This window comes from Sapajus apella, unplaced genomic scaffold (genome assembly GCF_009761245.1).
Source record: "Sapajus apella isolate SASKATOON/1434 unplaced genomic scaffold, GSC_monkey_1.0 scaffold1, whole genome shotgun sequence".
NCBI classification, from domain to species: domain Eukaryota; kingdom Metazoa; phylum Chordata; class Mammalia; order Primates; family Cebidae; genus Sapajus; species Sapajus apella.
Genome location: NW_022436941.1, coordinates 64679196 through 64707055, shown reverse-complemented (window position 1 = coordinate 64707055; position 27860 = coordinate 64679196). Strand labels below are relative to the sequence as shown.

The following is a 27860-nucleotide window of genomic DNA, read 5'->3' as shown; positions in this document are numbered from 1 at the left end:
ATCTCAAGAGTTAAAATGGGTAGGCCTACGCAGGGTAAACAAACATAAGCAGTAAGGTAAAAAGGTACTGTGGCTGAAGAAGGGCCAGTTACTCCTGGCTGAAACATAAGCTTCGCACCAGAAAGTAGAGATACGTCAGAAATGTGGGGTGGGGCCATATTAGTGGTGACAGGTTCTTTAATCCAGTAGACAATGAGAAACGCTGATTTGGGCCTATGGCATAATAGGAAATAGTATGCCACATATTGCGTGTGGGAGTTGTGCAGGACAGTCTTCCCCTCTAAGACTGGGAAGACCAGTTAGGAGAGGCTATTGCACTGTTTTAAGTAAGAGATAATAAAGCCCTGCACCAGGCGGAGAGCAGAGGGAATGCAGAGAAGATGCAGGAGAGACACATTTCAGAGAATCCAGTATGCAATGGATGTCCCACACAAGAGAGGGAGACGCGGGTAACTGGAGCCTTTTACACTAATGGGTAAATCTCGGGAAAGCGTTGGTTTCAGCTACCAGCCAGCTACAGGTTTGACACGCCCGTCGCTGCCACCTTCCCTTTTTTATATTCCTCTTTTTTTTCAGGGCCGCCTCCACTTCCCTCCATCTCTCCTCCTCTAGTAACTGCGCTTTCAGTCATCGACCTGACCCTGAGTTTTCCCTCACGCTGCAATTCTGCTTCCTATCACTGCCTCCCGCTGTATTCTCACTGCCAGGACGACCACGGGTCAGGCCCTGGGGCTGTGGGACACTCCACCCGCCAGGTCCCCTATCGCCTTCGCCTAGGCAGCTGCCATGCTTGCGCCCCCAAGGCTCTTGGACCAATAGGCAGGCCCTAGTGTTGCGACTCGAACGGCTATTGGTTGGCCAAGCCATGGTGAGAGATGGTGCGGTGCCTGTTCTTGGCCCGGCAGAGAGCAGTGGGCGGTTGATAAGGCGACAGTTCGTGACGTACGCCGTCAGGCCGAGAAGCCCCCAGGCGATTGGCTAGACGATCGAACGATCCTCTCTTATTGGTCAAAGCTTCGTCCGGCCCTGAGCGTGCGTAAGACGAGGGTTCCTTCCGCTCCGTGTCTCCGTTGACTGGAGACAGGCGGAGCGCCGGCGCCTGGGTTCGGTGGCTTCTAGTGAGATCTGGAGGTGAGGCGGGCGGTGGCTGAGAAGGGGGGCCGTGGTGGCGGGGAGCGGGGCAGAGGTGGGTGGGAGCGGGGTTTGGGCTGAGTTGGTGGCAGTTCTGGAGCTTCGCTCGGCCTTAGGAAGTGGCTGCCGGCAGCTCCTGCGGACCTGGAGGGGGCTGCGGTTGCCCTTTGTCGATGTGGCGGCCCAGACCTGCAGGGACTGTAAGGAACGTCCTTGAGGCTCGGCGGGCCGAGCGGCGGCAGGCACTAGTGCGGGAGGAATCTGGAGGCGCGGGCTGGGCTTGAGGGGCGGGCGGCGGTCTGGCCTCTTCGGGACTGCGATCATCATCGGTGGACTCGCGGGGCGTAGCCGCGTTCGTCAGCCCTACTCAGAGTAGGCAGTGCTGGCTGCACGGTCACGATAATCGGGACGGAAAGCGTGTCAGACAGGGAGGCCCCTGGATTCGATAAATGCCGGGGGGCTTTGGGGCTGCCGGGGCAGCAGCTCGCAGAACAAACGGGAGAAGCGAATGCAGGATCCAGGCATTCACGCCTAGGAGCTGCTGTTCGTCAGCATCTTTCTTTTAGGTGACGGGAAAGATCTCTGTAAATGCTGCTAACTTAGAGCCATGAAAGAACCATGGATTGGTGTAGCTGTGTCCAGTTATTTACAGGAGAACGGCTTGAGAGGATGTGGAGCCTAACGTGGGGATTCGCACAAGGACTAAAAGTATTCCCTCTTTTTTTTTTTTTTTTTTTTTCCATAAGGGGCGTAGTCTCCTTGGTGCTGATGTCCTTTTAGGAAAAATGTACCTTGGAGATACAGAAGTAAATTTCTGCAGTAGGAGGAGATCTATGTACTCCATTCTTAAGTAGTCATTTGAAATATTTCAGGATTTGAGGAAATGCCTTCTTAGATATGGTCCTGCAGAGTCGTAGGAAACATTTGTTTCTGGGCTGTACTAAATGTGCATGATTTCGGCGTCCCACAAGGTTGAGAATGTACTTTTTGGTTTACTTATGAATTTATTTTCCTCTCCATGCAATGAAAGGCGTTTTGCAATTTAGAGATAATCTAGCAAAGTGCTGGACAGTACAAAATTACACCTAGGTGACAGCATTAACATGAAAATTGCCAGGTGTGTGGGATAACCATTTCAAGATGAAGTGTGTATGTGTATAAGCACATACTTTTTATTCCTTTATGGTCTAGTTTCTAGACTATAGTCACATTATGGAATCACATTATGGTCTACTTAACCCGTGTGAAATTGCCAGTATTTACAATTCGACTTTTTTTTTTTTTAACCGACAAAAATAGCAGTTTCATATGGTTCTGTTTAATGCTTATCTTTGTCAGAGAGCTTTGGAGCTCTAGCGTCATAAGTGAATGAAGAGAGGAGATGGGACTTAAAAACAACATGTAATAGAATGTAATATAATTGATTATAGACTTCAGGTTTCCTGATTGCCAGTGCAAGATTTTTTTCTTCTTCTTCTTTCTGGAATATCAGCTTGAGCAGCAGAATGCTAGATCCTGTTGGGATTGAAAATGACTACCATATAAGATGTGATTCTTGCCTTCAAAGAGACAAAATGTATACATTAATTAATTTGAGAACACTGTAAGATAGTATATAATCAAATACTGGAATGTGTAATGCAGATGGTGTGCTGAGTAGGTGGAGGTAGGATGCCAAAGCATCCTTTTCTGCAATTGGCCATGGTAGGTGGTTTCTATAGCAGACTGGATTAACATTTAAGAATGATTCATTTAAGAATTATCCAATTATCCAGACTGGATTAACATTTAAGATTTATCCTAGGCTGGACTTGGTGGTTCACGCCTATAATCCCAGCACTTTGGAAAGCTGAGGCAGGCGAATCACGAGGTCAAGAGTTCAAGACCAGCCTGGCCCACATGGTGAAACCCCATCTCTACTAAAAATACAAAAAATATCTGAGTGTGGTGGTGGGCGCCTTTAATTCCAGCTACTTGGGCTGAGGCAGGAGAATCGCTTGAACCCGGGAAGCAGAGGTTGCAGTGAGCTGACATTGCCCCACTGCACTCCTGCCAGAGCAACGTGCAAGAGTCTGTCTCAAAAAAAAAAAGAGAGAGAATTATCTATTCTTTTAAAGAATTTGTAAAATGCAGCATACTTTTTAGTCTGAATGAGTAAGGCATACCTTGCCTATTTAAGTAAAATTAATTTTTATTGCAGCATGGCATAAATACTGTCAACTGAATTTGCAGGAGCTGTCCTGTAGCCTGCTTGTGTCATTTGCAACTGCTGACAAAGGTGGAAGATTGGATTCTATGGCATGTAAATGCTTTGCATAATCACAGGACAATGAGGAGGATGTTCCTGGGAAATGAGATTGTTTATAATTATGGTTACTTTTGACACACCCTCATACTCAGTTTGATTGCAAATAGGTGGGGTTCTCTGTGTTTAGGAGTGACTGACAGAATCATGTGTAATTTTTTCCTTGAATATTGCAAAGATGACTTTACACCTAGGAAAAAAAGTCCCAGAGTTACAATGCTGCCATGAAATCTTGAGGGAAAACATAATGTGTCTAATGTATAATTTTGGGTTTATGATGCTAAACCAATTTGTTCACAAATTGGTGTTCCTTCTAGGTTGCAGCTAAGATTTTAATTCAAATGAATGAATTTTTTAATGACAATGAATCTGATTGACATAATGAGGAATAATCTGAGCCGAAGTGTTTTTTGCAGGGAAGGAGGGTTAGAAATAATTTTGATCTAGTTTTGAAACATATAGTTAATTCACTTTCTGGAACTTTGATGCTAGTTGATCCTTTAGACCAGCTGGTAGAGTTGTGTTTTAAATGTAAGAAAGAAATTATGTGATAGAATACCATCACGACAATCTAGCCTTTTAATGAGGCTTTTGGTTATATAATTAAGTAGAGTTCAAATCTAAGATTTGATTAAAGATTTCCAATACTTTTAAGTCCAAGTACTGCTCATTTAATATAAAGTATTTTGTTGCTATTGTTCATTTTCCAGGATAGTTCCAAGTTGACTGTCTCTAATCTGAAGATCTGAAATCCAAAATGCTCCAAAACCCGAAACTTCTTGAGTACCAATGTGACACTCAAAGGAAATGTTCATTGGAGCATTTGGAGTTTGGATTTTGGATTAGGGATGCTAAGCTAGTAAATGTAATGCAGATATTACAAAATTCAAAAACATCCCAAATCTGAAATACTTCTGGTCCTGAACATTTTGGGTAAGGGATACTCAACTTGGAACGTAAAGTGTTTCTCCTTCCCCTCCACCGTTAATATGTTCCCTGAATGCTCTGCATTCAACCTTAAACTAGAGGGCATAGATTACATCCATATCTAGGTGCCTTTTAAAAAAAGTTATCTTTAGGTCTCTTTCAAGATGTATTGTAAAACACCTGCTACTGTTAGTTTTAAGGGTTGAAGATAAGCCGGTATTTGCTGAGCAATGCTATATATGAGTGCAAGGTGCTGGAGGGTAAACTGATGGTTAAGACTCAGGGTGGAAGGTTGAAAAAGCATGAGTAAACACAGGCATGTTTATATTCCGTTAGGTACTGCCAGGCTTTTAAAACTGTGACCCACGGTAGGAAATACATGTTAAGTTGGAAGCCAGACACACACTTATATATATGTAGTTTCTTGAAACATAGTATTAAGAAATAATACCTACCCATACTACCTGGTTTACCCAACAGCTTTTTTTTTTTTTTAATATAATATTGTTTTCTATTTTATTTCATTTAAAAATGTTTGTTCTTATTGACAAAGTTGATGTCATGATCTAATTGATCCAGTGAAGGGTTGTGACCAGCAGTTTGAAAACTGTTTAGCTAGTGGTGTGGTATTGGTTGAAATGTAGAGAACATCGAGTCATGCAGTGAGAGATGACACTTGGTATTTGCTTTGGTTCCTTAAAGCTACTCTTTTTTTTTTGTCTTTCTCCTAACCCTTTATAAATAGTTTAATTCTTTTTTTCTCTTACTTGATTGCCTTTTTATAGTCTGTCTTCAACAAATCACTCACTTTCTTAGTTATTACTAAATGTGAGATTCATTTGAATTCTTGCTAGAGTGGCAGTTAATGAGCTTACTTTTTAAATCTTTTTAGTTGATTTTTATAGTTTACTAATATGCTTTATCACAGGCATTAATTTTAGTGAAAGAAATAAGACTTGCAGGTTTCTTGGTGGAGACCAATCGTAGTACAAGATTTTTTTCAAAATCAAAATATCAAAATTATTATTTAGCTAACAGGAAATTTAGTCATGGTAGTCATTAGATCCAAATCATCTGTATGTTCTGTTGGGAATTTTTTTGAATGCTAAATGCAGATACTTCAGCCAGTCATCCTCTTCTACTACTGTTCTAACTTTTGATTAGCTGTGAAAGTTGGGAGCTTTTCACAGCTAATGCTTTTCCATTGATCTTCTAGCACTGTTGTTGATGATTCTGCTAGAAGAAAAGCAGCCACCATGGCAAAATTCTTACCCTGTTTTATTAATGTAGAAACTTCAATCAGAAAAGATCTTTTTTTGTTGACAGCAATCTTAGGAAGGTTTATTAAACATCCTTTTGGTGACACTATGCCATATGTTTTATGGAATGAAAAAGTATAAGAGGTCCCTGCCTTGAGGATCTTATAAACTAACATGATTTATGGCAGGACACACAACAAGTAGATTCTTTGGTGTTTACTTTTGTGTAATCAAATGTAGATGATGAAGAAGGTACTTACAAGCATTTTAAATCTAGGTAATTAGAAAATGTGAATAGCTGTTTCTCACTTATGTTTTCTGCTTTACTGCTCTTCTACTTGGCTCAGATAATAAGGCCAAAATATTTATCTGGTTTGATCTTAAATGCTTGAATTCATATATTTTTTTAAGAAATGGCTGCTTTAAAGTTGGTTGCCCAGTGAGTAATAAAGGATTTAAGTGTTTGAGTGAAGAAGTAATAACAGAGTTCTCTTAATTTTATAATTATTTTCCAGAATTATAAGGAACACTATCCAATAGTCTTATGTATAGGACACTGTGCATACAAAGCAGGATTTACAGCACACTTTTCCTTAAAATCTTTTCCTAAAAATACAATGAGCTGTATACTAAGTGTTCACATTTTATATTCCTTCCAGGATCCAAGAAGTCTGTAGCTACAATGTTGTCAAGACTTTTTCGAATGCATGGCCTCTTTGTGGCCTCCCATCCGTGGGAAGTCATAGTGGGGACAGTGACACTGACCATCTGCATGATGTCCATGAATATGTTTACTGGTAATGATAAGATCTGTGGTTGGAATTATGAATGTCCAAAGTTTGAAGAGGTTAGTGAAGTTAATTTGATATTGACTAAATTAGTAAATTACATTTTCAATTTCTAAAGAGCCCTTATTTGGTCCTTTTAGAGACCACATAATTTTTAAAAGTTATGGTAAAATCTTTAATTTAATATTTAGGAACTTACCTCAAATTTCTGTTTACATTTATGGAATGTACTAGAAATACTATTATTTTGCTTTCTCTTCACAAATGAATGTAATTGACTTTATTTGAGAAATAATGTCTAAGTGACTGATAGTGAAAAATGATTGTGGGCCAGGTATAGTGACTTATGCCTATAATCCCAGCACTTTGGGAGGCCAAAGCAGGAGTTCAAGACCAGCCTGGGCAACCTGGGCAACATAGTATGACTCAGTCTTTAAAAAAAAATTTTTTAAATTAGCTGGGTGTGGTAGCATGCACCTGTAGTCCTGCTACTTGGGAGGCTATGGCAGGAGGATCCCTTGAGCCTGAGAGGTCGAGGCTGCAGTGAGCTACGGTTGCACCACTGTACTCCAGCCTGGGTGCCAGCATGTAACCCTGTCTCAAAAAAAAAAGATTATGTTGATGTATTAGCTTACCATAATGATTTGTTTAAAAGTTGGTTTTAATTTTTGATTTGTATGTTTGATGTTTTTATTGGACTTGTATTGTGCTTACATTTGTGTTCTCATGATAATATATAAATGAATGACACATGCAAAATAAAAATTCTTATTTTTGATTGCCTTTTTTTTGAGACAGAGCCTCACTCTATTGCCCAGGTTGGAGTGCAGTGGCACAATCTTGGCTCACTGCAACCTCTGCCACCCGGGTTCAAGCAATTCTCGTCCCTCAGCCTCCCAAGTAGCTTAGATTACAGGATACTACCACCATGCCCGGCTAATTTTTATATTTTTAGTAGAGACAGAGTTTCACTATCTTGGCCAGGCTGGCCTTGAACTTCTGACCTCATGATCCACCTGCCTTGGCCTCCCAAAGTGCTGGGATTACAGGCATGAGCCACCATGCCTAGCCTTGATTGCTTATTTTAAAAGTCAAAGCTATTGAAATTTCCTTTTCTGTCTCTCCTATTAGGATGTTTTGAGCAGTGACATTATAATTCTGACAATAACACGATGCATAGCAATCCTGTATATTTACTTCCAGTTCCAGAATTTACGTCAGCTTGGATCAAAATATATTTTGGGTAATAGTTTTACATATTTAACTTTTGGTGTCATCAGATTTTTTATTTGCTGTGGAAATAAACCTGTTCGTTCAAATGATGTATTTGGAAATATGTGTATTGCTGAAAGTGTGCTGCATGCATTTAATAGTTTCCTATTATTTGCAAGTAGGCATTCTGAAATTTGAGATCTTAATCTGGAGAAAACTAGTATTATCTCAGAATATTGCATGGGGCTGTTACTATTTGTGTAATAAAGGATAAAGTTTTTTCACTATTGAACTTTTGTCGTTTTAGGAATTGCTGGCCTCTTCACAATATTCTCAAGCTTTGTATTCAGTACAGTTGTCATTCACTTCTTAGATAAAGAATTGACAGGCTTGAAGTAAGTATTTCAAACCTAAATATACTTTCTGTCAAAATACATTTTAAAAACTTTTCTTCCCATGTTGTAAAGATATATTTTCAAAAGTTAAGGAAATAAGGGGAAATTTTTTGTGTAATTTTGCTATTGGCTAATTTCAATAACTATTAACATTTTGGCATATATCCTTTTCTACTTTTTTTATCATTTAAAAAATTTCTGAGATCATATATATTGTTTTATAATTCATTTATGCATAATAATAGTTTATCAACATCTTTCCACGTCCTTTTTTTTTTTTTTTTTTTTTTTTTTTTTTTTTTGAGGCAGAGTTATGCTCTTGACACCCAGGCTAGAGTGCAATGGCATGATCTCAGCTCACTGCAACCTTCGCTTCCTGGGTTCAAGCAATTCTCCTGCCTCAACCTCTCAAGTAGTTGGGATACAGGCACCTGCCACCATGCCCAGCTAACTTTTGTATTTTTAGTAGAGATGGTGTTTCGCCATGTTGATCAGGCTGGACTTGAACTCCTGAACTCAAGTGATCCACCTGCCTTGGCCTCCCAAAGTGCTGGGATTGTAGGCATGATCCACTGCGCCTGGCCTCCATGTACTTAACGATAAACTGAACTGTTTGTAATGGCTATATGTATTCTCTTCTGTCTAAACGTCTTGTAGTTTATTGTCTAATGTTGGACTGTTAAGTTGTTTATTTTTTCATTAATAACAACACTGTGTTGAATGTCTTTGTAGCTAAATTTTTGTTCATATTCATAATCATTTTCTTAAGCTACATTCCTAGGAGTGAGACAGTGGTTTTGCTTTTTTTTAGAGCTTTGCTTTTTTTTTTTTTTTTTTTTGAGACAGAGTTTCACTCTTGTTGCCCAGGCTGGAGTGCAACGGCGTAATTTCAGCTCACTGCAACCTCTGTCTCCGAGGTTCAAGCCATTCTCCTGCCTCAGCCTCCCAAGTAGCTGGGATTACAGGCATGTGCCACCATGCCCAGCTAATTTTTTATGTTTTTAGTAGAGATGGGGTTTCTCCATGTTGGTCAGGCTGGTCTGGAACTCCTGACCTCAGGTGATCCGCCCACCTTGGCCTCCCAAAGTGCTGGGATTACAGGCATCAGCCACTGCACCCGGCTTTTTAGAGCTTTTTAGTGCTATTATTGCTAATTTAGTCTCCAGAAAGTTTGTTTAGCTTATCCTTCCACAGTTAGTGATTAGTGAAATCATTTTTTTCCCATTAAATGTATCTGATCATTTTGTTCTTTTCCAGTGAAGCTTTGCCCTTTTTCCTACTTTTGATTGACCTTTCCAGAGCAAGCGCATTAGCAAAATTTGCGCTCAGTTCCAACTCACAGGTAAGTATTACTTACAAGATAGGAATGTGAATAAGATTCTTTTTTTCAGTTTATATTAGTAGGAAGGATTAATAGAGTTTCTTCATAGCCCAAGATTTAAGAATTGCCCAAAATTTTAAGTTTAGTTCTCAAGTCCCAAGACTGGTCTTCATAAGTCCCAGGAACAGTCCCATTTATCTAACAACTCAATTAAAATTATGTAGCTACTGGAATTTGGAACTGCCCCACTTTTCTTTTTGAAAGCTTTCAGAAATTATGGTAATAATAATTTTGGGATAAATAAGAATATTTACCTAGTGAAACATATCTGAGAGCAGAACAGGACCTAATGGAAGAGAACCCCAGGGTAGACTGATTGAATTTAATTTTTGTGAGATGTAGTCTCACTCTGTCACCCAGGCTGGAGTGCAGTGACGCGATCGCGGCTCACCACAACCTTCGCCTCCTGGGTTCAAGGAATTCTCCTGCCTCAGCCTCCTGAGTAGCTGGGATTACAAGTACTCATCACTATGCCTGACTCATTTTTGTATTTTTAGTAGAGACAGAGTTTTGCTATGTTGGCCAGGCTGGCCTCCAACCCCAAGCTCAAGATTGCCTGCCTCGGCCTCCCAAAGTGCTGGGATTACAGGTGTGAGCCTCCGTGCCCGGCCAGATTCATTTTTAAACTCTTTAAATTAACCTGGCATTATTTCCTATTTTAAGTTTCATCTTAATATTCACTAGTCACTTTAAAGAACCTTACCTTTTTAACAATATTGTATCAGAGTATCTAGAGTATAAAATAGCACATAATTCTGCCCTGGTTATTTATTTGATGAATGTTTATGATTTGACCATGTTGACAAGGAAATGAGTTTGGTTTTATAATACTAACATGATCTCATAAAAAATTTGCAACTAAGTTTCTGTCAATGGTAGGCAAAAATATAGAATGTTGCAGGATTTAATTCTGTGGGATTAAATGACAGAGTTAATGTACCACCTCAAAGGAATATTCCTAAGAAATATCTTATTCAGTGGAAAGGGAATGAGGGCACTATATCTGTTCTTTTTTAAAAATTTGGCTGCGTGGGGTGGTTCACGCCTGTAATCCCAGCACTTTGGGAGGCTGAGGTGGGCAGATCATGAGGTTAGGAGTTCAAGACCAGCCTGGCCAACATGGTGAAACCCGTCTCTACTAAAAATATAAAAATTAGCTGGGCATAGTGGTGCGCACCCATAATCCCAGCTACTGGGCAGGCTGAGGCAGGAGAATGGAACCAGGAAGTGGAGGTTGCAGTGAGCTGAGATCGTGCCACTGCACTCCATTCTGGGTGACAGAGCAAGATTCCGTCTCAAGAAAAAAAAAAACTTTTATATTACAATCATACTTTCTGTCTTGAATACCTGTTTTATCATATTGTATATTTTACTCTTTGAATAGTAATTTGATACTATTATTATTATAATTTGATACCAATATAAGCCATAGGATGCTCTAACATTTTAAAAAGTTTTTTGCACCTTGCCCTCATTGATATGTTTGATCTGTTTTAGGATGAAGTAAGGGAAAATATTGCTCGTGGAATGGCAATTTTAGGTCCCACGTTTACCCTTGATGCTCTTGTTGAATGTCTTGTGATTGGAGTTGGTACCATGTCAGGTTTGTAAGCAATTTTTGCTATATTTTAAAGTAGGTATGTCACTAAAGAGGAAAAAGAACATCTTGGATTTGCATTATTTATTGTTAAATTCTGACTTTTAAATTACTCTTAAAATAATTTTATTGTATTAGTGTGTGGGTATACCTGGCCTTGTGTCAGTTGGCTTTGGTGAAAACTTAGCAGCAGGTTACTGATTTATTTTTTACTCCTACCATCCTCTGTGTTCCACTTTTTGATATTTTTGTTCATTTGCTTGCTTTTGTTTGATTTTTAACCAATATTATATTCCAAGGTTGGTCTGGAAAACACCTTCCAGCCCCTTGCTGTTACTTAGACTTCATTTGTGACTTGGTTCCTTTGTTTTAATTGTCAGGTAGAGAGACAAGAGTCAGGAGTTGGACAGATCTGAGTAAGATTCACCTAATAAGGTGATTGGAGATATTTAATCCAATAGTAAGCAGTACATCTCAGCAAGTACCTAGCATTAGCCTCAACACGTTTCTTCATTCTTAATTGGATAGTAGAGAATTAGATATTAACATCAAACATAGAACTTCTTTATGTAGAATAAAAATTACGGCCTGGCATGGAAATTTGCCAGATTGAACGTATCATGCTGTGTGAAGGTCTCCTAATCATTAGGATTATATTTTATGGCTTTCTCATAAAGACCATACTTAGTTAACTACTGCGTATTTCCTGATACCTTAGAGTCCTCAGTGAAATAGATGTCTCATTCTTTCCGAAGTAAATTATCTAACTTTTAAGGAAGTAGTTGGTTGTCATTAGTTTAGGTCTCTTCAGTGGATAGTATATTAAAAATGTAACATTGCTTCTTAGTTTCCGAGAGTAAATTATTATTTAGTTATTTATTCTTTTCAAAAAAGATTTTATTTAGCAAATAAAATATTTTTTAATTAAAAAAATTTACTTACCTTAAAATTCACTTTTGGGAGTAGAGTTTTATGAGTTTTGACAATGACGTGGTCATGTAACCACCACTACACTCAAGAAGAATGTTGATTGGATGAAAATATGCTTGTATGATTTTATTCAAGCAAAATAACATATGAGGAAAGGATTAGCCAGGAAGTAATGGTTTGGCCATGAAGCCAAGGGATTATTCATGGAAACTAATGTGGAAGGCAGTTGGGTGATAATATGGTTAGAGAAAGTAGACAAAGGAGGTGATTAGATCTGTGGTTGGAGAAGGCAGTGAGATATTTACAGCTATACAGAAATGGTATAGTTAGAGACTTGGATTAGGGTAGAAAAGGACAGATTTAACACATATTAACTTGGAAGTAACCCTTCGAAAAGGCCAGTATAAAAAGAAGAAAGTCTTAGCTTCTTGGATATACGTGGATTGGTACTATTTCTTTGTGTACTGAGACTTACTTGAAACACAGTAAGGAAGAATGCCTGGAGAGCATACGCCAACAACATGAATGAATATTGTGCGGAAAGAGATAGTAGATAGTCAGGTTGTGAAAGCATTGGTCAGGTATGGTTTCAATGGCCTCAAGTTTGAAAAGATTATATTCAGCTACTATTTAAAATGTAGTTTGATTTGTAATGCTTTTGTTATTGTGATTTTGTAGTCCCTTGAATTCCCATATTTGAAAGTAATTGTGGAATTGAAAAAGTACAATATATGCTTATTCTGGCCAGTCAAATAATATCTTAAAATTTAGAAAATAAAATATAACTTTCAGTTTTTGATAGTAGTTTTTCTAGTGAGCAGCTTTTATAGGACATTTTAAATTTATGTTTCAAAGCGTTATATTTGATTGACATCAGAAATATATTTTATATTATACTCAAGTTTATTTGTAAAGTGAGGGAGAAGGATTTGGTGGCAATTTAAGGTGTCTTCCAGCCTCTATAATTCTGTTGTTTTCTGTTTGAGATTATCAGATGATACTTTATACATTTTGTAGTGGAATGTGTTTGTTAATTTTTAATCTTGAGTTGCCATTTTGTATTATATTATTTTCCAAACAGATCAGTGAAATAACCAAAATTATAAGAACTTCAGTAGGCATCATAGAGGTTATATTGAAATTAGAGTTTGGTGGTACACAAAAAATACTATTTTGATCTATATCAGGACTGGCATAACTGGCAGGATATTCTACTTCTAAGAGATAATCCTTGATTCATAAGCAAATTGCTTTTCTACTAAGAAGTGGGATTAGATCAATAGTGTGACTGAGATTTTGTTCCATTAGAGTAGCCTGTCGTCTAACTACTTATTTCATAACAAGGCACTACTGTTGGACAAAAAGGAATTGGAAACATGTATGTTTATCAGTTGTGTATTAAACACTACATTCTGCCTGGTATTGTGATACTAGAGACATGCGAGAAGGCGAGATCTTTGCCCTTGAAGGACTTAGAGTTCTGTGGTTATTCCTCCTGTTCCCTAAAGATTGGCATCCCCTCTGAGTTGCTAAATCTATTTCCAGTAAATGCTGCTAATATTTTCATGTATTTGTCTACCTGCAGAAAGACAAATATATCCTTGTAATATATGCTGCATCAAAAATACGTACACTTTACTAGTTATATATTTAATTTTTCTGTAACCAGGGGTGCGCCAGCTTGAAATTATGTGCTGCTTTGGCTGCATGTCAGTTCTTGCCAACTACTTCGTGTTCATGACTTTCTTCCCAGCTTGTGTGTCCTTGGTATTAGAGGTAAGACCAGTTCTTACATATGGCACTAGTAGAAGAGTAAGATTTCTGCTTACATCAGTTTACCTAAACAGAATCAATACCTTCTAACGTCTCACTGGCTTAATTTGTAGCTTTCTCGGGAAAGCCGTGAGGGTCGTCCAATTTGGCAGCTCAGCCATTTTGCCCGAGTTTTAGAAGAAGAAGAAAATAAGCCAAATCCTGTAACTCAGAGGGTCAAGATGATTATGGTAATGACATAGTTTTCTTCTCCTTTTAGTATTGTCAGTTCCAATCTCATTCTTGTTAAGATTTCTTTTTCTTTACAATTTTTGATCCATTCAATGATATTGCACCTTCTTCTTCCTTTTTTTCTTAACAAATTCATTTCATTGAGACTCCTGGTCTTTATTAGTCCCTCTTCCCTGAACCGACTTTTTAAGTTCCTCCACCTTATGTCTCTGAAAACCTGTTCTTTGGGATGTTTTCAGTACTTTAGTGGAGTCACTACTTTAGTTAGCTGCATAGCAAGCCAGGGGCTTTCTTTTCATGGTAAGGAAAAGCTTTGAGAGATAATGTCTGGTTGTCCAGTTGCTAGAGATAAGAAACTTAGGTTCTGTTGATATGCAGGGGATATATCATTTAAAAAATTTTGTTTCAGTCTCTAGGCTTGGTTCTTGTTCATGCTCACAGTCGCTGGATAGCTGATCCCTCTCCTCAAAACAGTACAGCAGATACTTCTAAGGTTTCTTTAGGACTGGATGAAAATGTATCCAAGAGAATTGAACCAAGTGTTTCCCTCTGGCAGTTTTATCTCTCTAAGTAAGTTAATTGAAATCTACTTTGTGATATATTAATCATAACACTCTATGCTAATATAAGTTTAGATTTTGACCTTTACCTTTCTGAATAATATTTCAATTTGCTTTCTTTTACTCAGAATGATCAGCATGGATATTGAACAAGTTATTACCCTAAGTTTAGCACTCCTTCTGGCTGTCAAGTACATCTTCTTTGAACAAGCAGAGACAGAATCTACACTCTCCTTAAAAAACCCTATCACATCTCCTGTAGTGACACAAAAGAAAGTCCCAGACAATTGTTGTAGACGTGAACCTGTGCTGGTCAGAAATAACCAGAAATGTGACTCAGTAGAGGAAGAGACAGGGATAAACCGAGAAAGAAAAGGTAACTTATTATTCTCTTCACTTTCAATCCTTTACTGCTTTGTCAAAAAGTAGTCTATATTCAAAATTATGTGCCATGTTGTGAGATTTCTTTTAATCTCTTGGACAGCTGAGGTTATAAAACCCTTAGTGGCTGAAACAGATACCCCAAACAGAGCTACATTTGTGGTTGGTAACTCCTCCTTACTCGATACCTCATCAGTACTGGTGACACAGGAACCTGAAATTGAACTTCCCAGGGAACCTCGGCCTAATGAAGAATGTCTACAGATACTTGGGAATGCAGAGGTGAGGATGATAACATAAACTCAAATGTGGCATTTTTCTTTAAAAAGGAGCTTTTTCAAGGAAGAAAAATCTAGTATCTGCTGAACACTACAAATAAGTTCTAGGTACCATGTAACATGACTAACAGATACTGCCTCCTTTCTTTATTTCTCACAACCTTGAGAGGTAGGTAGAATTATCTATTTTTCAGATGAGAACATTGAGGCTTCAAGATGTTTAATTTCCCAAAGTAGTACATCTAGGAAATGGTAAAGCTGGTAGCAGGGTCCAAGATTTTCTGACTCCAGAGTCAAAACTTTTTCTGTTAACTGTTTATCATTGAGACAAGTGACTACTGTATTCTCATAGGTATGTTGAGGCCTACAAAGAATTTAACACAGAGACAAGTTTCAAAGATAGAAGAAAGTTGGTTTTTGTTTTGTTTTGTAAGCTTGATGCCCATGAGGAAGCTTACTTTTCTTTCTGAGATTTGAAAAAGATCTGCCTACATGACCATATGAATCTACTTGTGCTTTGGTACAAATAGTCATGTTCCATTCATGTTTGCTTAATATGGTTAATTCTTTTTTAAAAATATATTTTAATACATTTATTGGTAAAATGCAATTTTTTACCAGCTTTGTTGAAAAATACTTGACAAGTAAAATTTTATTTTATTATTATCATTGTTATTTTTTTGAGACAGTGTCACTCTGTTGCCAGGCTGGAGTGCAGTGGCGCCATCTTGGCTCACTGCAACCTCCGCCTCCCAGGTTCAAGCGATTCTTGTGTATCAGCCTCATGAGTAGCCGGGATTATAGGTATGTACCACCATGTCTGGCTAATTTTTGTATTTTTAATAGAGATGGTGTTTCACCATGTTGGCCAGGTTGGTCTTGAACTCCTGACCTCAAGTGATGCACCTGTATCAGCCTCCCAGAGTGCTGGGATTACAAGCATAAGCCACCACGCCTGGCCAAAATTTTATATATTTAAGGTGTACACTTGATGTTTTCATGTATGTATACATTGTGAATCAGTCACCACCATCAAGGTACATACACATCATCTCACACAGTGATCTTTCCTTTTTTCTTCTTTTTATTTCTTCTCTCCTTTCTCCTGTCTCTCTCTCTTTCTTCCTCCCTCCCTTGCTTTTCTTCCTTTTAGGTGTCTTTCATTCTTTTTGGGAAACATTTAAAATCTACCCTCTTACCACATTTCAAGTACAAAGTATTGTTAACAGTAGTCATATTGCTGTAGATTAGATCAGAGCTTATTCATCATGCATGACTGAAATTTTGTACCAACATCTTGACCATTTCCCAGCCCCTGGCTACCACTATTCTACTCTCTGCCTATATGAGTGTGACTATTGTAGATTCCATATATAAGTGAAATCATGTGGTATCTTTCTGAGGTTAATTTTTTATTTATGTGCACATGAGTAAGAGAGAAGGTGTGTTTTTCTTTCCTTTCCCTCTTTCCTGTTAACATATGCATCAGTAACTCAGCTATTTTGCTATATGCAGAGTTAGCAGAACTTACAGGGTGGGTGTAAGAATCTTAATTATAGATTTTTTTTTTAAATGAATCTCACTTGGAAATTTTGATGTTTTAGTCTTACTCGTTTTAGTTTCTATAGTTCTATAAAGAATTTACTTTCCTTTTGATATTCTGATTTCTATTTAAGTCCTCTCCCTCTTTAGAAACCCAAAACTCCTCTTACAGTGCTTGTGTTTCAGCTCTGTCAAGTGCCAGTCTCCTCAGCTAGACTACATACTACATAGCCAGGACTTGTACATGAAAGCTTTTAAATAAATAAATATTGATTGCTTTCCATTGATCAACCCATGGAATAGGCAAATTTATCTTACAGATGAGGTCTCAGGCTTGCAGAGGGCAGGCCTGCAGTAGAGTAGGTGAGCTCTTTGTTTTTGAGGCAGGATCTTGCTTTTTTGCCCAGGCTGGAGTGCTGTGGCATGAACAGAGCTCACTGCAGCCTTGACTTCCTGGATTCAAGCAATCCTCCCTCCTCAGCCTCCTGAGTAGTTGGGACTACAGGTGTGTGCCATGACACCTGGCTACTTTTTAAATTTTTTGTAGATATGGGGTCTCCCTATCTACAGACCAGGGCGGTCTGAAACTCCTGAGCTCAGGTGATATTCCTGCCTTGGCCTTACAAAGCGTTGGGATTACAGGCATGTGCCGTCATGCCCACCCAGACGTTGGCTTATTTTCCCTACTACTTAAAAGGGTTTGGTATTGAGCAAGGTTTATCAGCTTATTTGTTCTATTTTTTTTTATAAGAATACCTGAAGTTTGGAATTTCCACCTCTAAAGATAAAAGTAATCTATTGGTAAGTTAGCTGCTAAATTTATCTGTACTTAACATGAAAATTATTTTGGTTAAGCACAATATTATATACTTGAATATGTTTCATCTGCATTTTTTTTTTTTGAGACAGTGTCTTACTCTGTCAACCAGGCTGGAGTGCAGTGGCATAATCTCAGCTCACTGCAACCTCTGCCTCCCAGGTTCAGGTGATTTTTCTGCCTCGGCCTCCCAAGCAGCTGGGATTTCAGGCATGTGCCACCACACCTGGCTAATTTTTTATTTTTTTTAGTAAAGACAAGGTTTCATTATGTTGGCCAGGCTGGTCTCAAACTCCTGGCCTCAAGTGGTCCACCTGCTTTGGCCTCCCAAAATGTTGGGTTTACAGGAATGAGTCACTGCACCTGGCCTGCATTCTTAATCATATACTTTTTAGCTGAATTTAGTCATTCTTTAAACGTAGTTCTCAACTCTGGGTTCTATTGTTCATGTCATCTGACTTGCCCCCTCTCCAGGTGTTCATACCTTTAGGACAAATGTTAGCATCTCTATGAAACCTAGTGCAATTCCTCCAAACAGAAGTAACCTTTCTTTTCTGATGCCTCCTTTATATAGAGACTGTGCTTTTTTTTTTTTTTTTTTTTTTTTTTTTTTTTTTTTTTTTGAGTCGGAGTCTCACTCTGTCACTCACCCAGGCTGGAGTGCAGTGGCCAGGTCTCGACTCAACAACCTCTGCCTCCTGGGTTCAACTGATTCTCCTGCCTCAGCCTTCTGAGTAGCTGGGACTATAGGCGTGTGCCACCACACCTGGCTAATTTTTTATTTTTAGTAGAGACAGGGTTTTACAATGTTGGCCAGGCTGGTCGTGAGCTCCTGACCTCATGATCCGCCCACCTCAGCCTCCCAAAGTGTTGGGTTACAGGGGTGAGCCACTGTGCCCGGCTGAGACTGTGCATTTTTAATGGTAGTTGTAGCTTGTTGCTTCTATCACATTTACCTGAATATCTTTGAAGTCTGAGTCCATGTCTTAAGAGGGCTTTGAATTTCATAGATGCTCAGTAAACTTTAAAAGAATGAATGAATTTGCCATGATAATACATAAACCAGCTAATGTTTATCTTAATATTCTTTGGAAAAATTAGGGTAATATTAACGTTTGCAAAGAAGATCCTTGAATAAACCCAGAGGTATTAGTCACAAAATTAATTACTGGTACCAGTTTTGTAGAGGGTAATGATTATGAGTGTGTGTGTGCGTATATATGTGTATGTATATGTATGTGTATTACCACCACAAGCAGAGTGAAGAGACAGCTAATAAACCAAGAGAAAATATTGGCAATTTATATTTAAAGCTAAGGGGCTCATCTCTCTAATATATAAGAGCGCCTACAAATTGATGAGACTAAACTTTTATCTAATTTTTAAGAAGAACAGATAATATAATCAGTCTGTTGTCAGGATAAAAGTACATATGGCTCTTAAAAATGTGAAAAGGTGATTAACTTCATCCTAAGAGAAATGCAAATTAAAATTGCACTTGAGATATTTTCACTCATCAGATTGACAATAATCCCAAAGTTTAGTAATATAATCTATCGAGGTTGCAGGGAAAGGTCTTTTTTTACATTGCTGGTGAGAAGGCAATTAGACAATGTTTATTCCAATTAATAAATTTGTAAAAATTATAAAAATTTATAAGCTTATAAATGTTCATACCCTTTGGCCCAACACTTGTGTGAATTTATACCCATATGTGTGTGTATATATTTATGCATATTTATAATTATGCATAAAAGAATCTCTGGACAGATACACTATAAAACAGTGGTACCTATTGATGTGTAGGTAACAAAGAACTGGACAGATGGTAGACAGGGATGGGATGAAGACATTTTGTTATATGTCTTTTAATATTTAGTTTTTTAACCATGTGAATATATTGCTTGTTCAGAAAATTAAAAATTGAAAGCTTACTAGAGTTTAAACAATAGCTGTTACATCGACGTGCACTTGTAACAATGCTAAATTCATATTTTCTTTTTATGGTGTATTAGTGCAGGTCTCTCTTTGTATTGTAAAGTCTAATGATAGGATATTTATATTATTTTTGTTTGGTATTATTTGTATTAAATGAATTGTTTGTTTTGCAGAGGTATCTTTTAATTAAAAACTACAGTGATTTAATAGAAAAAATTCCATTATTGTAATTTAGCATTGTTTGTATTAGATGGTTTATAACATGAAATATAGTCCTTCAAGTCTTCTGTTACATCTCTCTCTCTTACCCCCCCTTTTATTGTTTTCTCCATTTCTTTAGAAAGGTGCAAAATACCTTAGTGATGCTGAGATCATCCAGTTAGTGAATGCTAAGCATATCCCAGCCTACAAGTTGGAAACTCTGATGGAAACCCATGAGCGTGGTGTATCTATTCGCCGACAGTTACTTTCCAAAAAGCTTTCAGAACCTTCTTCTCTCCAGTACCTACCTTACAGAGATTATAATTACTCCCTGGTATGTTATTTTCTTAAGAGAGGTTTGCTTTGTATGTTTTTAATCTTTTTCTTTTCTTGATTAGTTTTGTATATGTGCATAGTTTTTTAAAACATTTTCCTTTTCAATCATTTTACTGTAATTTTTTTATTCTGCTTATGATGTAGGTCATAGAAATTAAAAATATTTTTTCCTGTTTTTATAGTCATTACTCAAAGATTTTAGTGTTGTAAACACTTTTTAAAGGTAAATTAAAAATTTTGCTTAAAAAGAATACATACTAAAGGATTAAGTTGGAAGATAGTTACTACTGAGGAGCTGAGATGAGTTTTTGTGCGTTCCCTGTATAGATTTTCATTAGGTGCTTGACTTTACCTTTTAGGTGATGGGAGCTTGTTGTGAGAATGTTATTGGATATATGCCCATTCCTGTTGGAGTGGCAGGACCTCTTTGCTTGGATGGAAAAGAATTTCAGGTTCCAATGGCAACAACAGAAGGTTGTCTTGTGGCCAGCACCAATAGAGGCTGCAGAGCAATAGGTGTAAGTTGACATTTATATATTTGCCAGTTTTAAAATACATCTTAGGTAAAGCAATGAGAAGAGTTTTGGAGACAATCAGGGATACCTTTTGGGTGAAGTAGAAGTGTTTTTGGGTAACGTGGTTCTCTGACATATACCATGTAGCTTGGTGGAGGTGCCAGTAGCCGAGTCCTTGCAGATGGGATGACTCGTGGCCCAGTTGTGCGTCTTCCACGTGCTTGTGACTCTGCAGAAGTGAAAGCCTGGCTTGAAACACCTGAAGGGTTCGCAGTAATAAAGGAGGCATTTGACAGCACCAGCAGGTGTGTGAGTGGATTTGTCTGTACATTTATCTCTATTTGTTTATTTTAGAAGCAGTGTCATTTTCTGTGATTCCAAACATAATTGTTAACATATTACCTGCTTAAGAGAACATAACAGAATATCAACTTTAAAGCCCTTCATTTAAAATGAATAATGTTTATGATTGGTTGGGGAAAAAAAGAATGTCAATTCAATTGAATAGCTCCATAGAGGTAAATGAGTAAGGAATTAAAAAAAAGTGTGAGCTAGCAATTATGATTAGTCTGTTATTTTGCCTAGGAGAGAATTGTCTTAGAAAAAAAGATTTTCCAAATAGGAGAGAAGTATTTGTATAATAGATTTACTTTAAATAAAGTTAAATTTATAAAGTAGCATAATCAACACAAATGATAACCACAATATAGTTCAAGCTAACACATTTATTTTTATGCAAATTGTAAGTTTATTAAGAAATAATTGTGTACAGCCCTCCTCTTGTAGCATTTAGGAATGAAACGAAGTAGAAATAGTACTTAAAAAAGAAAGTAAGTAATTTCTATTAGTTTTCTCTTACGCTTGAAATGAAGTGACTGAACTAGATTTCAACATAACTTTCATCTTCTTAAAAGAATAAAATACAAGCCAGGCACAGTGGTTCATGCCTGTTATCCCAGCACTTTGGGAGGCCAAGGTGGACAGATCACTTGAGGCCAGGAGTTCGAGACCAGCCTGGCCGACATGATGAAATCCTGTCTCTACTCAAAATACAAAAATTAGCCAGGCGTGGTGGCCCGCGCCTGTAATCCCAGCTATTTGGGAGGCTGAGGCAGGAGAATCGCTTAAACCCGGGAGTCAGAGGTTGCAGTGAACCAAGATCACGCCACTGTACTCCAGCCTAGGCAAAGGAGTGAGACTCCATCTCAAAAAATAAAAATAAATAAAATAAAAGAATAAAATATAACCTTTCCATCTTTTATTTATAGATTTGCACGTCTACAGAAACTTCATACAAGTATAGCTGGACGCAACCTTTATATCCGTTTCCAGTCCAGGTCAGGGGATGCCATGGGGATGAACATGATTTCAAAGGTAAGTGTAGGCAGAGTATCTGAAAGTACTTTTATTGAAAGGTAAATATTGATTGATATAACTCATGTTAATATCATTAAGGCATTTGTTGATTGGTTTTCCTTACATTTGATATGTTTAATTTAAACTTGGCATTACACATATCCTGGGTTTACTCAGGACTGGGAATAATCTTAGTGTTGACACTTCAAAACTTTATCCAGTCAAGAGGTCACCTTTGAAGCTGACCTATTCCAGAGACTTCAAGATTTGTCTTTAAGGACACCAATATAATCTCAGTGCTTTGGGAGGCCAAGACAAGAAGATTGCTTGGGGTCTGGAGTTCAAGACCAGGCTGGGCAACACGGTGCAACGCCATCTCTACAAACAATAAAAAAAAAAATTAGCTGGGCATAGTGGCACACACCTGTCGTCCTCACTACAGGTGAGGACCTTCCGCCAAGGCAGGAAGATAACTTGAGCCTAGGAGCTTGAGGCCAGCTTGGGCAATGTAGCAAGACTCTGACTCCATTCATCTATCCATCCATCCATTTTCAGTTTAGGATATTTTCTACTTATGTGGGGTTTACAGCCTAATAAATGTATCAGAAGTCAAGGAGCATCTGTATAAGCTTTAAAATTGCCAGTAAACAGTATGGCAATTCAACAACTTAAAAATAGAATTACCATATGATCCAGCAGTTGTCATTCTCGGCATATACCCAAAAGAACTGAAAGCAGTTCTCAAAGAGATGTTTGTGCACTTATGTTTGTAGCAGCATTTTTCATAATAGCCAAGAGTTGGAATCAACCTAAGTGTTCATTGATGAATGAATGGACAACAAATTAGATGTATTTGTGTGTATGTATGTCTATATGTCTGTAATATATTAAAATATATAATATATATTTGTGTGTATGTATATGTCTATATATATTTTGTATGTATATTTATATATATAATGGAATATTCAGATTTGAAAAGGAAGAAAATTATAGCTCATGATGAAATATGGATAAACTTCGATGACATTATGCTAAGTGAAATGAATCAGTCACAAAAAGACAAACACTGTATGATTCCACTTGAATGAGGTGTCTAGAGTAGTCAAACTCGTAGAGACAGAGAGTAGAATGGTTTTTATCAGGGGTTCTCAGCAAACGAACACAAGAACAGAAAACCAAATACCACACATTCAGACTTATAAGTGAGAGCTGAACAGTGAGAACACGTGGACATAGAGAGGGGAACAACACACACCAAAGCATGTTGAGGGGCAGGGGACGAGGGAAGTGAGAGCATTAGGACAAACACCTAATGTGTGCAGGGGTTAAAACCTGTATGACAGGTTGATAGGTGCAGCAAACCACCATGGCACATGTATACCTATGTAACCTGCAGATTCTGTACATGTATCCCAGAACTTAAAAGAGTTCTGAGGATTAGTTACATGGCAGTGTGAATATGCTTACCACTGTACACCAAAAAATGGTTAGGATGGTAAATTTTATGTGCCTTACCACAATAAAAATTTTTTTTTAATTGCCAACAAATATGTTTTGGTTTGTTGGGGTATGAGTTAATTGAATTAATTCCGTTTAATTGGAAGTCATTGGAAGTCTTATTTATATTTTATGTAATACAAAGCCCTATGACTTTGTTTTCAGAAGATCAACCCTTATGACCCACTTCTCTTTATAGACTTCATTACTTGGGCTTTTAGGTAACAGCTGAATAACTAGAAGATGGAATTTATTACTCATTCCCCAATGACATATAAATGAGTATTCTTATTGAGTATTTTTAACATTATCATTTTTATCTACATCCTATTAGCAATGACCTCAAAGAACTTGGTTTTCATACCTAGAGAGAAACACATAATAGGAATCTATACCTGACCAAGAAATTTGTAATTGTGATGGTTAATAAAACACCTGTTACTTTTGTGCTCAGTTTCTTTGAAGTATAGTTATACTTAGAAATATATCATAGATACAAATAAATTATTCTCATAAGGATAAATACTTCATGCATTTTCATGTTTGTATGTTTTGGGTTCTTGTTAATAGGGTACAGAGAAAGCACTTTCAAAACTTCATGAGTATTTCCCTGAAATGCAGATTCTAGCTGTTAGTGGTAACTATTGTACTGACAAGAAACCTGCTGCTATAAATTGGATAGAGGGAAGAGGAAAATCTGTTGTTTGTGAAGCTGTCATTCCAGCCAAGGTTGTCAGAGAAGTGAGTGATTGGATGGATATTTTATCTTTTTATTTTGTAATCTTTAATTGTATTTAAAAATGGGGGAAAGGAGTATTAACATTCTAAATACAGTTAAATATATGGGACAGTGTTTTCCATTAAAGATGACTGTTGTACCTTGCCCATCTGTCTGTGTGTGGCATCCATAGGAAAAAACTTTATTGATTACTTTTTTGGATTTTTTTTTTTTTTTAAGGATGGCAGGGCTTACGTGGGGCCACATCTAAACTCCTTTGTTTTCTGGAGGTGCAGAAAGATAGATTTGGGTAACATTTCCCTGAGCCTTCTGGAGGAACATTTAAATGTACACAGCTCTGTTTTCTAGGTATTAAAGACAACCACAGAGGCTATGATTGAGGTCAACATTAACAAGAATTTAGTGGGCTCTGCCATGGCTGGGAGCATAGGAGGCTACAACGCCCATGCAGCAAACATTGTCACTGCCATCTACATTGCCTGTGGGCAGGTGAGCTCTCCAGCCTCCACTTCTCTTCTATTATGTTTTTCTAAATGAAAGAAGTATATTGTATATTTTTCTTTCCTTTTTTCCAGGATGCAGCACAGAATGTTGGTAGTTCAAACTGTATTACTTTAATGGAAGCAAGTGGTCCCACAAATGAAGATTTATATATCAGCTGCACCATGCCATCTATAGAGATAGGAACAGTGGGTGGTGGGACCAACCTTCTACCTCAGCAAGCATGTTTGCAGGTATGATGTACCAGGCATAGAGTCCGCAAGCCCAGTTCTGAGTCTCTATCTGGGACTATGTATCACTCACCTCTGTATTTTAATTGGTCTTTTCAAAACTCTTTTGTCTCATACCAGCCTAATCCATTGTGTCCAAATAAACATGTTTAAGCATACGCTTAGGTAAGAAAGTAGATGAAGAGAGCAGATGAATGTTCACCTATTGAGCTAAGGGTACTGCCAGTCAGGCTGTGAATATGATGCCAGCTGTGGTATTATGCACTGTCAGTCCTGGCTGTCGAGTCTTGGAAAGTTAGTACTTCCAGTGGAGCCTAGTTCTATTCCAATGCCATTATAGTTACCCTGTTTTTGGTTGATTTGGTAAGAAATTGTTCATGATTTTAAGGGTGACTCTTGCTGTGTCTCTCTCTGGCTACAGATGCTAGGTGTTCAAGGAGCATGCCAAGATAATCCTGGGGAAAATGCCCGCCAGCTTGCCCGAATTGTGTGTGGGACTGTAATGGCTGGGGAATTGTCACTTATGGCAGCATTGGCAGCAGGACATCTTGTCAAAAGTCACATGATTCACAACAGGTAAGACTCAAAGATATATTTAACATGTTTTCCCTATACTTCAAAACATATGCAGTATAAAAATTTATTACTCAGATACTGTAGTCTCAAGTTAAAATCCTGCATCCTGATATTTTATATATTCGTTGTTTTCTACCATAGGTCAAAAATCAATTTACAAGACCTCCAAGGAACTTGCACCAAGAAGACAGCTTGAATAGCCTGACAGTTCTGAACTGAAACATGGGCATTGGGTTCTAAAGGACTAACGTAAAGTCTGTGAATTAAAAAAGCTCAATGAGTGTCTTGTTGAGGATGAGTAGATGTGATCAGTGAGACAACCACTTGGTTTTTGGCTGTTTCAGAGAAGTCAGGTTCTTTCCATATAGACTCATCAGATCTGAACACAGTTTAGTGCTACGTGCTATGCTCTTTGGAAAGATTTCAACAAGAATATTGTACGTTAAAGCATCAAAGATGGTAATCTACACCTCATCTCTGAAGGCAAATGCAAGCTGGGAAGAAAGTTTTGATGAAAGTCTTGAAGTTCATGGCGATCAGTGTGCGATTGGCCTTCTCCCTCACCCCGCCGGTTGAAAATGAATTTTTAAATTATACTGTAGCTGACGAAACTCCTGATTTTATAGTTAATTTATTAAGTCTGGGATGTAGAACTTCCAGAAATAAGAGCTAAGTTCATATTTGTAAATTAATACTTCATTTGGTGCTGGTCTATTTTGATTTTGGGGGTAATCAGCATTATTCTTCAGAAGGGGACCTGTTTTCTTCAAGGGAAGAAACTCTCTTATTCCCAAACTACAGAATAATGTGCTCAATAGTGCTAAATAGTTCTATCAGGAAAACAAATCACTGCATTTATCTCCGAAGGCTATTTGTTCAGAGAGGCCTTTTGTTTAAATATAAATGTGCGTCTAGATTGGCTGTAACATGTCTTTCAGCATTAGGCTTTAAGAAACACAGGGTTTTGTATTCTTTACTAAAGATGTCAGAGCTCTTAATGTTGCTTAGATGAGGGTGACTGAAGTACAAGCAAGACTGGGACCTCAGAACTCTGTAGAAACCCAGTTTTGAAAGAAAAAGCGTTTCTTTAAGCCAACTTTAATTGCTTAAAAGACATTTTTATTTAGTTGAAAAATCTAGGGGTTTTTTTTTTTTTTTTGTAAACTGTATCAAATCTGTATATGTTGTAATAAAGCTTCTTATGCTAGTTTATTGAAGGTATTCAAGAAATAAAAATCAACTTGTGTACTGATAAAATGCTCTAGCTTGGGCCAGAGAAGATAATGTTCTTTAATTTTGTCCAGGAAACCCTGGCTTGCTTGCCGAGCCTAATGAAAGGGAAAGTCAGCTTGCAGAGCCAGTGAAGGAGCCACGTGAATGGCCCTAGAACTGTGCCTAGTTCCTGTGGCCAGGAGGTTGGTGACTGAAACATTCACACAGGGCTCTTTGACGGACCCATGAACGCTCTTAGCTTCCTCAGGGGGTCAGCAGAGTTTTTGAGTCTTAATCTTTTTTTAATGTACAAGTTTTGTATAAATAATAAAGAACTCCTTATTTTGTATTACCTCTAATGCTTCAAGTGTTGGTCTTGGAAAGCTGATGTCTCTTGTAGAAGATGGACTCTGAAAAACATTCTCGTAAACCATGGCAGCATGGAGAGCCTCTTAGTGATTGTGTCTGCAGTATTATTGTGGAAGATTTACCTTTTCTGTTGTACATAAAGCTTAACTTGCTTTTGTTGTGACTTTTTAGCCAGTGCCTCTTTCTGAGCTTTTCATGGAAGTGGCAGTGAAAAATATGTTGACTGTAATTAATACCATCTTGCTAAATTAATGTTTTGTACAATTGCTAAATTGTATACATTTTGTTATAGAATACTTTTTTCTAGTTCCAGTAAATGACGAAAAGGAAGTTGATACCAATAAGTGTAAGCAGTAACTTTTTCTTTGGATTAACCCTAGCCCTGAGGTCTGGAAACTTATAAAGTCTGGTCATGGTAGTAACCTGTAATTCATGCTAGGAGTCACATGACCATCTGCTCAAACTCTACAACATTGACAGCAGTATTCCATTGCATTAAAATGAGCTTTCTTAGAGGGTTTGATTAGTTCAGATTTATCATCTCAACTGGACATCTTTTGGATAGCAAGAGTGGGAGGGCTAGTTAAGGGAAAGAGGAGCAGCCACAACCAAATGGCCGTTGCAAGCATTTAAGCAGTGTGAGCTGAACTGGAGAGAGGTGCAGCTTAGTATAGCTAAGGATGGCCTCTTTAGGAGAGCTGACTTACATTTACATGAAATTACCGACTACACTTTTACTATAGTTAGAGGTAAAAAGGTATGTATGAGCCACTACTAAGAAAGAACCAAGGCCCAGATAGTAGGGAATCAGTTTGAATTTTTCTCGGAAGTGACCTGTGATCACCTGTATGCTCAGCGCTCTCCAGGGTGCAACAGGCTG

At 37.9% G+C, this 27860-nt stretch overlaps 1 protein-coding gene across 1 annotated transcript; it reads left to right on the top strand.

The window, feature by feature from the left end:
• Nucleotides 1-755: 755 nt before the first annotated feature.
• HMGCR (3-hydroxy-3-methylglutaryl-CoA reductase) lies at nucleotides 756-27313 on the top strand. The gene is made up of 20 exons (XM_032278050.1): nucleotides 756-1131; nucleotides 6282-6469; nucleotides 7542-7653; nucleotides 7930-8017; nucleotides 9275-9359; nucleotides 10896-11001; nucleotides 13595-13701; nucleotides 13812-13928; nucleotides 14339-14499; nucleotides 14618-14865; nucleotides 14974-15152; nucleotides 19786-19980; nucleotides 20342-20500; nucleotides 20645-20802; nucleotides 21766-21871; nucleotides 23924-24094; nucleotides 24441-24581; nucleotides 24668-24826; nucleotides 25245-25399; nucleotides 25541-27313. Exons 2-20 carry the CDS (start codon nucleotides 6305-6307, stop codon nucleotides 25593-25595), a joined length of 2667 nt encoding a protein of 888 aa, XP_032133941.1. The 5' UTR covers nucleotides 756-1131; nucleotides 6282-6304; the 3' UTR covers nucleotides 25596-27313.
• The last annotated feature ends 547 nt before the right edge of the window (nucleotides 27314-27860 follow it).